Source organism: Trachemys scripta, chromosome 22 (genome assembly GCF_013100865.1).
Source record: "Trachemys scripta elegans isolate TJP31775 chromosome 22, CAS_Tse_1.0, whole genome shotgun sequence".
NCBI lineage: Eukaryota > Metazoa > Chordata > Testudines > Emydidae > Trachemys > Trachemys scripta.
In genome coordinates this window covers 1,796,139-1,809,008 of record NC_048319.1, presented here as the reverse complement: position 1 = coordinate 1,809,008, position 12,870 = coordinate 1,796,139, and the positions used below count along the sequence as shown (strand labels likewise).

General features: G+C 51.3%; 3 protein-coding genes across 7 annotated transcripts in view; 1 reads left to right on the top strand and 2 right to left on the bottom strand.

Annotated features, from left to right (window-relative positions):
* UBA52 (ubiquitin A-52 residue ribosomal protein fusion product 1) overlaps positions 1 to 140 on the bottom strand; it is an 8,789-nt gene extending 8,649 nt beyond the window's left edge. The window contains exon 1 of the mRNA XM_034755349.1: positions 29 to 140. The gene's annotated coding sequence lies outside the window, so the exon portion shown is untranslated. The remainder of the gene's footprint in view (positions 1 to 28) is intronic.
* Positions 141 to 744: 604 nt separating this feature from the next.
* On the bottom strand, positions 745 to 7,048 carry KXD1 (KxDL motif containing 1). Of its 2 annotated transcripts, none has more exons than XM_034755238.1 (5): positions 6,921 to 7,048; positions 6,006 to 6,118; positions 4,976 to 5,128; positions 3,731 to 3,777; positions 745 to 2,123 (listed from the first exon to the last, which is right to left on the bottom strand). In XM_034755238.1, the coding sequence occupies exons 2-5, from the start codon at positions 6,098 to 6,100 to the stop codon at positions 1,888 to 1,890; spliced, it is 531 nt and encodes a 176-aa protein (XP_034611129.1). In that variant the 5' UTR covers positions 6,101 to 6,118; positions 6,921 to 7,048; the 3' UTR covers positions 745 to 1,887. The 2 variants fall into 2 exon arrangements, with proteins under 2 accessions (XP_034611129.1, XP_034611128.1); XM_034755237.1 differs by lacking the exon at positions 6,921 to 7,048 and adding an exon at positions 6,474 to 6,512.
* FKBP8 (FKBP prolyl isomerase 8) overlaps positions 7,006 to 12,870 on the top strand; it is a 20,346-nt gene continuing 14,481 nt past the window's right edge. For 2 of the 4 annotated variants that reach the window (XM_034755233.1, XM_034755236.1), the window contains exon 1: positions 10,511 to 10,635. The gene's annotated coding sequence lies outside the window, so the exon portion shown is untranslated. Of the gene's footprint in view, positions 7,145 to 8,564; positions 8,656 to 10,510; positions 10,636 to 10,862; positions 10,908 to 12,870 lie in introns of those variants that run through there. The other 2 variants (XM_034755234.1, XM_034755235.1) reach the window with 2 other exon arrangements.

Genomic DNA, 12,870 nt, shown 5'->3' with positions numbered 1-12,870 from the left:
CCCCCCCCCCCGGCCCCACGCCGCTCACCAGCCGCCCGGCCGCCTCGCTGGAGAGAAGAGAAAGGGCCCCCGGAACCGGAAGCAGCCCAGCGCACGCGGACGTTATGTCAGACGCTGCACGCGCCGCGTACGCAGTAGGATAATGGTTGCCCCGCCCACCTCGTGCCGTGCGTCATAACCAGCGCCCCGCCCCCGGTCAAGCTCTGCGCCAATCAGCTCCCGCGCAGGAGAGTCCCCCCCCCGGGGGCGGAGTCCGGGTCTGGCGCCCCGAGCTGGGCGGGGGCGGAGGGGTCAGGCACGTCTAGGTGTGCGCACACGCGTGTGCAAGCCACACCCCCGCGGCTGAGGGCACGCCCCTCGCACCCTGCCCCAGCACGCGCCAGGAGCTGGCGGACGGGAGAGTCCCGCCCACTGGCTACTGGCCCCTGCTATTACAATATTGTGAATTGGGAGCCAAGGCCGGTTCATAAAGCACAGACCCGCTGCCCTCCTGTGCTCTCAAAATCTAGCCTTTGCTGTGTGCACCAAAGCTCACCGGTTTTGCTCCTATTTTCATTTAATTCACACTCTTAATCATGGTGTGGTGATTGCCTCTCTAGAATGAGGACCACTCCTCTGTCCCTTCTGTGAGAGCTAGAGTGGCTATCATTCTTTTAGCCTATCAGAGAAATCAAACTTCACCTCGATGACCAGAAGTTACAGCGTACATGCACAAATTCCACCTCGTAAAGAAGGAACATGAAGTGGTTTGGAGGGATGTTTTATTAATGGAGTCTCTAGTGGTTATTTTCTTCTAGCATTTGTAAACATGTAATACAAAAATATTTTCTTTTCACTCTATTCTTTCTGGAGATATGCTGATCACAACCACTGAGGATTAGAGGGCAACTTTCCCCTCCCTCCGAGGTTTACAACAGGGTTAGTTATTTCCACCCTGGCTCTCAGCAATACATTAACACAGACATTGGCAAAGTCAGGTGAAAACAGACAAGAAGCAGACATTTCAGTACAGCGTCTTTCTTTATCACTGTTTGAAAAAATGAAAGGTTTTACCCAAAGAAACTATCTGATAATTTAACATATGATGAACACTAGAGAGAGCAAGGTACAGCCATAGCAGTTGTCAAACTGTTCCATTCAAAGATCTCCATTAAGCAATGGAAGTGCCGTTATGAAAGATTCCCTCATGAAAATCCAAGCTGCGGCACAGGACAGCTGAGCACTTAAGGAAAGAGGACTTCGGGTTCTTGCCACTGTGTGGGAAAAGACGTTCTGTAGGTGTTAGAGAAATCATTAGTTTATATTAATTAGCTACAGGGCCCTGTAGTGCAGGCAGGCCTCTCAGAAGGCAGAGAAGACCCCCAAAAAGCAAGCTGATGTTGCTTTGCAAGTACAAGCTCCTGCAAGCCACAGCTAAGAGATATTTGTACCATGCCGGAGAGGAGGCTATAGTTTGGGTTTGCATGCACTGTAAATGACAGAGCCTCAAGATTTCTGTGTAAACCAAAGTAAATGATTTAAGAAAAGGATAAAGAAAAGCAGTTAGAGTTCTCTTCTGAGAAGATCTGTTTGTCCAGAAACTAATGATCCAAGCTGAACTTCGGGTTTACTGCTCTCCCCTGAGCACACAAACAAGAACAGACAACAATCATTTCAATAAATACATTTTGCATGTTTGCCATATCCAGACTTGATGTTTGCATTATGATGGCAGTTTTAAATACCATGTGATGGGCCCCTCTCCACTCAGCCTTCACTTTCCCTCTCCCCACAAAAGAGTAAATGGCCAAGGAAACACCGAAATATAAATACAGGACAGGAAGTTCTCTGGTTGCGCTCCGTAGTCCACGCAGCTGATTCAGCTGATGCCTTAGTTTCTAGTATGTGTTAGTCCAGCTCATTGGCCATTTCATCATCTGTTAGACTCTGTCCATTAACAGCTGGAGAATCATACCGGCCTTGTGATAAATCCTCAAAATCCTGACTCATGGTTGGAGAAATAATGTCAGGGCTTGTGTCACAAGACTCGGTGCTCTGCTCAGAGGTAGCAATGGTGGTCGCCGTGCTTTTTGGAATAGGGTCAAAATCATCGTCGTCTTCTAGAATTGGAGATTCATGAATATCTGAAAGGAGAGAGACAATTGTTACCTCGACTGTTTATTCTATCTGCATAAAGACGACAGGACTCCAGGTATCTTTGCCACATAAGCTGCTCCAACTACCCAGAGTAAAGAAGACATGGTACATGTATCAGCAAGAGGAAACAGATGAGTGCAGAAGGAATCCTCAAACACCACCGAAATGGATTCAGGAAGGACTCAAGAGTGCTACTGTGACGTTATTGATGTAATCTGGGACCATATAGAACATGGTTGCAACCAAAGTCCTGTAGTGGCACCAAATCTTGTATAAAGGGGGTCAAATGAGGTGTCTAAGACAAGGTTATGGTTTGCTGGTTATGATTATGTTGTCTATATGTGTGTATCAATTTTGTAGTTGAAGTTATGAATATTAGCGCTATGCTTCTGGGAAACATCCCAGCAAGTTGGTGTTAGCTCTGCCTAGCCTGCTTGATGGCCCATTAAGGACCATCAGCTATACAATTGACCCATTGAGAGAAGGCAGATACGCCTTGCAACTCAGCAAAGTATGCAGGGACTGGCCCATGTGACTCCAGACTCCATTTTTCCACAGTAAGGACAAAGAGGTGTTCTTACACCTGGAAAAGACTACAAATGGCTGATGCCTCTCCTCCATCTTGTCTTCAATCCTGCTTCTTACCTCTGGAGGGACTTTGCTACGAATGGAAGCTCTACACAAAGGACTGATGACCCATCCCAGCTGGGGATGTTCCAGAGACTTGATTTTGATCCTGCAGTTTATTTCATCACTGCTACAAGCCTGAACCAAGAACTTTGCCATTACTGTATGTAATTGATTCCATTTAACCAATTCTAACTCTCATCTCTATCTTTTTCCTTTTATGAATAAACCTTTAGATTTTAGATTCTAAAGGACTGGCGACAGCGTGATTTGTGGGTAAGATCTGATTTGGATATTGACCTGGGTCTGGGGCTTGATCCTTTGGGATCAGGAGAACCTTTTTTCTTTTACTGGGGTATTGGTTTTCATAACCATTTGTCCCCATAACAAGTGGCACTGGTGGTGATACTGGGAAACTGGAGTGTCTAAGGGAATTGCTTGTGTGACTTGTGGTTAGTCAGTGGGGTGAGACCAAAGTCCTCTTTGTCTGGCTGGTTTGGTTTGCCTTAGAGGTGGAAAAACCCCAGTCTAGGGCCGTAACTGCCCTGTTTTAAGCAATTTGTCCTGAATTGGCACTCTCAGTTGGGTCCCGCCAGAACCGCATTGTTACAGCTAGAACTTACAATTTCTATTTCAAAAAACTTTGGCTGCTCATTATTGTAGTAACAAAAAACCTGCCAGCTCTTTTGCTGTGATGTGCACTCAACTTGGCAGCCATTTGCAGCTTTGTACCCACACGCAGCCACCTTTCACTGGGTAACACAGAGGTGTTTAAAAGAAATCTCTCTTGAGACCCCCCACTGCAAGCTGCCAGCTCCTGGCTCAAACACACATTTCTCTTTAGCTTCGGATGCCTTGGGACTCTAGAGTGACCAGTGCTTTATTACCAAGAAGTACTGATTTATCAGAGTGGAAGGAAGTCAATATAAAGGCTGCAAGTCAGATTGAATAACAAGGAGACACTCACTGCTGAAAGCTTCTGGGTACTGTTTGGCCAGCTTCCCTTTCAGGGTCCTGTAAGGGGACAGGAGGGACAAGAAAAAGAGAGCGGAGTTTGAACAAAGTACATAAATCTCTCTACCAACCCTCTGCCCCCCTCCGCTCCAACGGAAGAGCTGCCAAGTATTCAGCAGAACAAGCTTTGTTGCAGGAACCCTTTAAGCAGATTAAGATAAAATGCCATTGCGCTGCACGTTCATGCTGTCACAGGAACGGAAATCCCAGGCCCTCCTGAGCTCTGGACCCTGCTGAACAAAGGCTAGATGTGAGGTGTGAAGTGTCACGGTCCTGACCACATCTCCTCTCGCCAGATGTTCCCCAAGGGACATTTCCCTTCAAGCACTTTATTAAACCCCATAGCAAGCAGGGAGCCTGAGGTCCCTTCCCACCCTGGAGATGGGGCACTGCTGCGTTGAGATGTGTCACATGCCCCACCAAGGAGCAGCAGCTCCAGGACCCCTGATGGCTCCAGCAGCCTCCTGGTCTCTTCACGGACTGTCTGCTTGCTGCACCTCCCACCATATGGCAGGGGCACCTGCTGCCGCTCTCCATGCACTGAGAAGTAAAGGGGCCAAAACACCCCCCGCCCCAGAGCTTTTGTATAAAGTAATTCACTATAAATCAACAAATACTCTACTGCCTTGCAGACTCTTGACAGTCTCATGACTTTACCTCCACCTTAGCAAAGACAAGGCTGTCCCCAGAATTGAAATCAGAAGTTTTTAAATAATATTTAATCCTTCTCTACCGCCTTTTACCCAAGGATATCACATCCCCACAAGCATTAAGCCGCACAAGGCCTGTGAGGTGGGTCTGCATTATCCCCATTTTGCAGAGGCATGGAGAGGTGAAGTAGCTTGATCAGTCACACAGTCAGTGGCAGAGCTAGGACTGGAAGCCAGGAGCCCTGACACCCAATGTACTATGGAAAGCGCCACATCCCTCCTCCTCCCACGTTGGTTTGTTTTGCAGAGTAAAAGCAAGCTATGCCTTTTATTCACTCCCCTTCTGAATGCGTTTGTTAGTCACCATTCCGTTGTTTTGTGACCCTCCCGGGGTGCTGTACAGAGGTCACTGTGTCTCAGTAACCTTGTCTGGGACAGGGAAAGCAGGGCAGGACACCCTTTGAATCCTCTCAAGGCCCTTCCTCTATCATCCAGCAGGAGGCACTGTAGAGAGATGCAGCATCCCAGACCCTGAATCCAGAACCCACCTGATTCTTCGGAATATACTATCTAGATCTTTCTTCATTTCCACCAGCGTCCTAGTGTGATGCAGGAACCTCTCATTCATCTGCTGCATGCGTACATTGGATAGATTATTGAAGTTGAGCAGCATCTCGTTGGTTTTCTCAAATCTATCGAGCCTAGAGCGAGGAAGAGACATGGGAAATTTGTCCATCAGTTTCCAAAAATAAAGCACACCAGGTAAGATTCTTCACAATGATCTCAAAACATGCACAAACCCCACAAAAGAAAGAAAGAAAATTATATCCTTCTTTCCCCCATCTTGAAAAGCTTTCCAAGTGATTAAAGCCCCAATCCTGCCTGGAAAACTCTGCATGCAAAATTCCATCGTGGGCAAAACCCTAGTGAAATCAATCAGAGTCTAATGGACTATTTCTCCTGACAGAAAAGTTGTCAGGAAATTTGGGGGTGGAGGGAAGAATTCAAAATAAAGTGAATTGAGGAGTTTGAAGAAGCAGCAAGAAGGGAGAACAGACGTGAAGATCAGCTAAGACGTGCCAGATGGACTTTTCTTAATATTTAAAATTTGTTTAAAAAAGGAAATGAATTCAGCACTAAGAATGGTGCTGACTTGACAGCACTGCAGACTAAAGGCCTCTGTTTATTCCCAGAATTGACAAAGCACCAGCAATTGAGGAAGCTTGCATTACCACAAAGCGGCTCACCCATGCCCTGGAAAGATCAGCTCTTTCCGTCTTTGACCTGTCAGCAGGGCAGCCTACAAGTGGCAAATGTAACCCTCTCTCCTGCAGCCCAGACACATGCCCACTAGGAATTGAACTAAGACCTTGCAACTCATTTTGACAAGCACTGAACAGAACAGCTGCCAGTTAGTCACTAGGACAGATTTGAAGTAATGACCGGGGGTTTTGTAGCCCATGCTAACCCCACCGAATCATCCAGTTTCTCTAAATTACTAACAATTCGAAGGATATTTGTATATTTATTGGACAGAACAGCAGGGTTTTTCGGCTGATAAGATTCCACGGGACTCACATATTCTTCTGAGCCAAAATGATGGCGTTCACGTCTTCAGAGTTCACCATACTTAGCACCCTGCTGCAAAACACACCGGAGGCTGTGGGCTCCATTTTACTGTACACGGCAGCCTGCAGGAAGGGATAGAGATACAGAGGGGAAGTTCATAGGGCTGCTCATAAAAAACACAAAGCAGCTTCCTTCACCGGCCCTAGCAACAATTAACAGCATCGGACACCCCTCAAACTGTTTTTCACAACAGTCAGATCCTTGAGGAAGGAAGAGAGCAGAATCCCTACCGGACCAGCTAGGCCTTCGCTGCTACCCGAACCATAACCAGAACTGCAGCAATGAGACCAAAGCTGCCCGCTAGGCCCTACAGCCTTTCACCCTCTCCCTGAGGGCAAGATCTAATCCCGCTACGGAGACGCCCAGCCAAAGCCACACACCTAGACAGCTCATGGGATAAAGTACGGCCCCACCTACCCCAAGAAGGAAATTTGGATCCTTTATAGACGTGTCCATCTAGAAAGGGCTTGTGCCTGGCTAGAGACCCTTCCAGCCCCTTGGATGGGGTCTACCCCAACTCCAAAACCCCTCAAGCCCTTTCCCTATGGGCCCCAGCTGTCCCCACTGAATGCAGACCCCACGGGATGGTGACACCCTAGAACACTTCTCCCTACAGGGCCCCGCCCCCATAACCCTCCCCTAGTGAACCCCTCCATAAGCCCTCTCCCTATAGGGCCCCCTGGCTCCCCATTGGATGGGGACCCTCAAAGCCCTTCCCCTGCTGGATAGGGACAGCTCATGACCCCGCCTCGTATGGAATCCCCGCCCCCCATTGGCTGGAGACCCCCAAAGCCCCGCCCCATGGCAGCCGGGGCCCCCCATTGGCTGGGAACCCCCCTGACTCCCCCGCCGGAGGCCGCGCACCTGGACGGGCCGCTCTCCCCCGCCCAGCCTGGGGCCGCCGCCTTCACATAACGGAAGCGGCGCCCGGCCAGGGGGCTCCGTGGGGCAGCGGGACCGGACGCGGCGGAGCAGGAGCCGGGGCAAGCGCGGGCCAGCGGCGGCGGCTCGTGGGGTCCGCGGGCTAGAGGCTCACTTCCGGGATGGAGGTCACGCGTACGACGTGACCTTTGCGTCAGGACGTACATGTGCGTGAGGTCCAGCAAGGAATCCCCTCTCCCTCCCCCTCCCCCCGGGGGGAGCCTTCCACAGCTCCCCCTCCCCCTCCGCGGCTCTATGGGGGAGCCTCCCACAACTTCCCTCCTCCCCAGGGTCCTAAGGGGCGCCCCCCACAATTCCCCCTCCACCTCAGTGGCTCTATGGGGCAGCCCCCCCACAACTCTCCCTCCCCATCAGTGTCCCAAGGGGAGCGCCCCACAGCTCCTCCTCCCCCTCAGTGGCTCTATGGGGGAGCCCCCCACAACTTCCCTCTTCCCCAGTGTCCTAAGGGGAGCCCCCCACAACTCCCCCTCCCCCTAGTGGCTCTATGGGGGAGCCCCCCACAATCCCCCTCCCCTTCAGTGGCTCTATGAGGGAAGCCCCCCTACAATGCCCTCCCCTCAGCTCCCTGTGTCTGTATAAAGGGAGGGGCTCCCACAGCTGCCCTCTGGGTCTCTCTAAGGGGAGGCTACAACGGCAGTGATATGGTTGTAGAGAAGCCAGCTGGGCAGGGATCATGGGCACTGTGGGGACTTTGGCAGAGCATGGAAACTGGCCTTGACGTTGTAGGGACCCTGGCCCAGTGGGTAACAGTTCAAGTTCATGTGACCCCCCCTCAGCTATATGGATAACATAAGTGCCCCCCTATCCCTAGAGATAAATTTCCTCAGGGATGAGGCTGTAGAAGATTAATATTACCAGAAGGGCTCTGGGGTAACTTCACAGGCAGAGAAATATTTACGAGTTTCTCTGGGAGCTGTACATTCTTGTATATCACTAGGAAACTAAATCAAAGACAGATTGGCTGAGCAGAGTACAGGTTGAGCCCAGTGGACTGGAATAAAATCAAAGCAACTTTTTCCTACTTCGTATAAGGTCTGGTCAGTGCACAGGCTGGTTCAACTTCAAGCTTCTTTGCCAGCACAAATCAGCAAGAGAAAAGTTCCCAAGTCTCTGTGAGTCATTTCTCAGAAAAAGTACTAGAGCTGGCAGGGCTTTTTCAGGAAAATTATTGCTTCACTATTTTCTCAGTTTACAGTAAGCCTCAAAGATACTTATAAATCAGACAAGGCAGACGTTGCCAGCACAGATAGGCAGACCAGCTGTGATGCTGCTTCCTTTTCCACTTGTCTTCCAGATTTTCTAAAAAGAGGGCCTCATTTAGCACTCTTTCCCCTTAATAATCTAAATCAAGGATCTGTCATTAATAGAAATTTCATCCATCTCACTCACACCAAAAGAGAGAGAGAGAGAGAGAGTGTGTGTGTAAGAAGGAAAGGAAATTTCATTCTCTTTCGCTACTGGCCTAGCAATCAAAAACAAATTCAGTTTTAAAAAGTTATGCATCTCTAGGTAGTTTTGCAAGGCCATGTGAATGGATTACTGAATATGTTCAATGTTTCTCCTCAGATTTTGATGTGGATGGTGTCATTTTAAAAACTTGCATGACTCAGACAGAAAATAAAGAAGAGAAGGGAGGATGAAGTCCTGCCCCTGTCCAGTAAGGTCTCTTTTTTTATATAAAAATACCCATATGAACCAGTGGTGTGTATAAATATTTATATATATATATATATATATACTAGTGATCAAGTGACCTGGAAAAAAACTCACAAGATGGTGATCTGGTGACCTTGGACATACGTCACAAATGGTTGCTTTTTTGCCCTAGGAAAAAATCACGTTTCCTTTCTTACAGAATAATTAAAATACTGCAAGCTCCTGGTTGAAATGTAACCTAGAGGTAAATCAGTAACCCTGCACTGAATATTGCTCCTTTGTGTGTGCAGGAAAGTGATAAGAATAATGGAGAAGAATTAATCTGCTTATCCTGGCAGGGGCAGTGACCTTATTTTGTTTAAATCTCAAATGTCTGTGTTGAGTTTCTGGTTGTTAAATGAGTATTAAAGCAGAGTCGTCTAGGGCCACAATTCAAGAAAGTACTGAAGCATGTGCTCAAGTGCTGTCCCAAATAGGGATGGTTTTCTGAATTGGGGCTTAGTTCTTCATCTCTTCCTTTAGGCTCTCATATTGCGGTGTCAATTTCAGAATGCTGCCTGACAGATGTTACTGGATCATACTTCACACATTCTAGGGAAAGTTCTTTGGATAGCTCCTGGAGGTACCTAGCATTGTACTAGCCCCCGATTTCTATGAATTTAAAACATACTTTCTCTGGTGTCAGAGGGTATGATGAGGATTTGTGCCTTATGTTGTGATAATGTGTAAGATCCAATAGTTATTTAATTTTGAGCTATAAACCATATGAAGGGCTAAGGGAAAGAGGGTGGTATTATTATACCATTTGTAAATGATGGTCAGGGGAGATTGCTAGTAATACCCAAACAAGCAAAAGGACAGTTGGAAACAATACTTTGAGAGGCTCTTAAATAGACAAACCCCTTTTAGGGCAGAGTTGCCACCATATGATCTTAATGTGGTGTCTGTGCCTGAGCCTGACCTAACAGAGGAGGAGGTGAGAAGTATAGTCCAGGAAATGAAGGCAAAGGGACCTGAGGAACTGACAGCAGACCTAGTGAAAGTCTTGCATGAGAGAGGCACAAAATGGATGAGCAGAGTGAACAAAGCGAGACAGGAGAATTCCCGAAGACTGGTACAATCTATCCTGGTCCCAATACATAAGACAGGAAGCATCCATCAACGTGTTAACTTATTGAGCTATTAGCACATGAGAGGAAGATTGGAGGTTTACTCCAGGGGAAGGCAGAATGCACCCTCTTCCCCCAGAGTTCAGCCACACATACATAGTGTCATTAATAAAGAGGTGCAGACTGCAGAAGGACTGCAGTGCTCTGCTCTGATCACACCTCTGAACCTGCCAGGCCCCCCTGGGATGCAGCGTATGACAGACCCTGAATGAGGGTGCAGTGACTGCATTTCAGAGGTAGATAACTTTTAACCACAAAAGTAACAGGGACACCAGCTCTGTGTGGCCACAAGGACTTCTGGGATTAAAATGAGGGGTTTTGTCTCCATCTCAGTTGCAAAGGGGAGGCAGAGTCCAGGCTGCCAGCATCAGGTGGCTGTGCCATCCCAGGGGGCTGGGGTGCAGCGGTGCATGCTGGGAGCTGGCATGTCCCAGGGCTGGGGTGCAGCGGTGCATGCTGGGAGCTGGCATGTCCCAGGGGGCTGGGGTGCAGCGGTGCATGCTGGGAGCTGCCATGTCCCAGGGCTGGGGTGCTGCGGTGCATGCTGGGACCTGCTGGCTGCCCCTTCTGCCTGGGAGTGGGGGCTGCTACGACCTGCTCCCCTCTGTGCCGCGCCGGGGACCCAGGCCAGAGCCCCTGCACCTCCCACCTGCGCGCAGCCCCCCCGGCCGCGGCCCCTTTAAGAAGGCGCCGGGCAAAGGCCGATCCAGGCGGGACGGGCGCGGCAGCCAGCCAATAGCGACAGTCTGCTCCGCCCGGGGGAGCCAATGAGAGCCGGGGGCGGGGCTGGAGCAGCTGATCCCGGAGGCCAGGTGGGTGTTAGCGCTGGTGCTCGCGGGGGCTGCCCCCGGCCAGTGTCCGTGACCCCCCCCCGGCTCGCAGCCAGCAGGGTCCGGGGGGAGCGGGGCCCCCAGGCTGGGGGGGCTGGGCTCTGCGGGGGGGGGGTCCTGCCCCGGCTGGGAGCCACGTGCCTGTGCCCAGGAGGCGTCAGACCGCGGCCGGTGCCTGCCGGGCAGTGCCGGGGCCGGGGGCGTCTCTCTCCCGGGGTAGCCCCTGGCTAGGGGTGGCCCTGACTCGACTTGGGGTGCGTGGTGGGGCGCCTGGTACTGGGTGAAGCCGTTTCCCCAGCCCGCTGGGGCTGAGAGTCCCATGGAATCGTGGGGCCAGGACCCAGGGGCGGTGGGGTGGGGGAGCCTGGGGGACCCCACCCAGGGGCGGTGGGGTGGGGGAGCCTGCCCACCCAGGAGTGGTGGGGTGAGCCTAGGGGGGCGCCACCCAGGGGCGGTGGGGTGGGGGAGCCTGGGGGACCCCACCCAGGGGCGGTGGGGTGAGCCTAGGGGGGCGCCACCCAGGAGCAGTGGGGTGCGCAGAAGGACTGTGTGGAGGGGGATAGTTGCAAAGGGGCAATTCCCCCATGACGCCTGGTGACCCCCAGTGGCTCAGCAGAGAAGGGGGGGCATCAGTTCCTGCTCCCTGGGGTTTTGGGGCAGCGGAAGGGTCCCCTTCCTATCTCGCCCTCACCTTCTTAGTGGCAAGCTCCTGGTAAGGTTGGTGCTTGTGTCCTGACCTCTCTTTCTGCAGGTGGCTCCTGCTGGAGGGGACGATACCTGCACGTCTGCCTGGGCTTGTTAGCTGGGCCAAGGCTCCTACGGGCGTTGCCCATTTGGGCTGGGCCCGGCACAGAGACCTTGTCACTCTCTGAAATGCCTACTAGGGGAAATGTGATTTCCTCCCCCTGCCCCACGCTGCGGGGATGGGGGAGCACTGAAGGGACGATGGGGAAACACTGTCACGTACATCAAGGCAGTTCTCTGAGCATTGTGGGGCTCACAGAATTAAGCTGCCTTCTGGTGCTTTTTTGTAGACTGGTACGGTATGAATCTTTGGATGGGCTCTCTCTGGGGGGTGCCAATCTATGCTGTGCTCTTGGCCGGGGGCTTTACTCTGAATTTCCCTCTTGGCGAGTGACTTGGGGTAGGGTGGTCTGGGCAGGAGCCCAGGAAAGCGAGACCGAGTAGCTAGGGTCCTGTCTGTTCAAGCACTTGTACCTTGGCATGGTGACTACAGCCTCTAGCTTGCCTGCTGTTTGCAAAGCGTCCCAGCTGGGTGCGTGTCCCCCTCTGGTGACCCAGCAGGCTGCTGCCTTCTGCGCTAGCTGCAGCCCATCTCCTAGCTGGGCTGGCCGCCTGGGCTGGAGGGGCTGGCCGTGAGAGAGGCAAAGCCCAGCAAGCAATGGGCTGAGGGGGCAGTGGCTAAGGCAAGGATGAATTCATTCAAGCCATACGCAGCCCTGTCGGACCCCTGAGTCTCTCCGGCCAGTGACTGGTTCAGGGAAGTTCCTGCGCTTGTCTCAGCCGTGCCTGTCCTTTCAGGGCCCAGGGTTCTGGGAGCACACTCCTCGGAGTGACAAGTGTGAACAGGAATGTCGCTGTTACATTTTGAGGGAGTGTAACTTTACCTCCATGTTGCATTGGGATCACAAGGAGCCTGGCCATTAGCAAGGGCCTGAGAACCAGGAGGGGATGCTGACCGGGCGGGATTTATTTGTTTTTTTTATGGGCCTGATCTTCATTATTCTACTGAGGTAACTCCCAGAGGCCCCTTGGTGCTGAGTGCTGCGCTGACTTGCAGTGTGAGACGGGCCTTTGATTTACACTGTTCAACCCTTCAGGCCAGGGACTAAGGATGGGAGACGGTCAAGATTATGATTCCCCTCTACTCACCTGGTCCTCATCGCTATGGATCTGAGCATCTTTCCCGGTCCCAAAGTGAGGGAAAGGGAAACGAACCGTGGCAGTGGTGAAGAGAGAACTTTTATTAAAAACTCCCCAGTCTTTGCCTTTCGATAACTGGAGGGGGTGGGTGTGACACTGAGGAGTAACTTCCTAAAACATGGCTCTTTTCTGGCCTCAGGGGGTAGCCGTGTTAGTCTGTATCTACAAAAACAACAAAGAGTCTGGTGGCACCTTAAAGACTAACAGATTTATTTGGGCATAAGCTTTCGTGAGTAAAAACCTCACTTCTTCGGATGCATCCGAAGAAGTGAG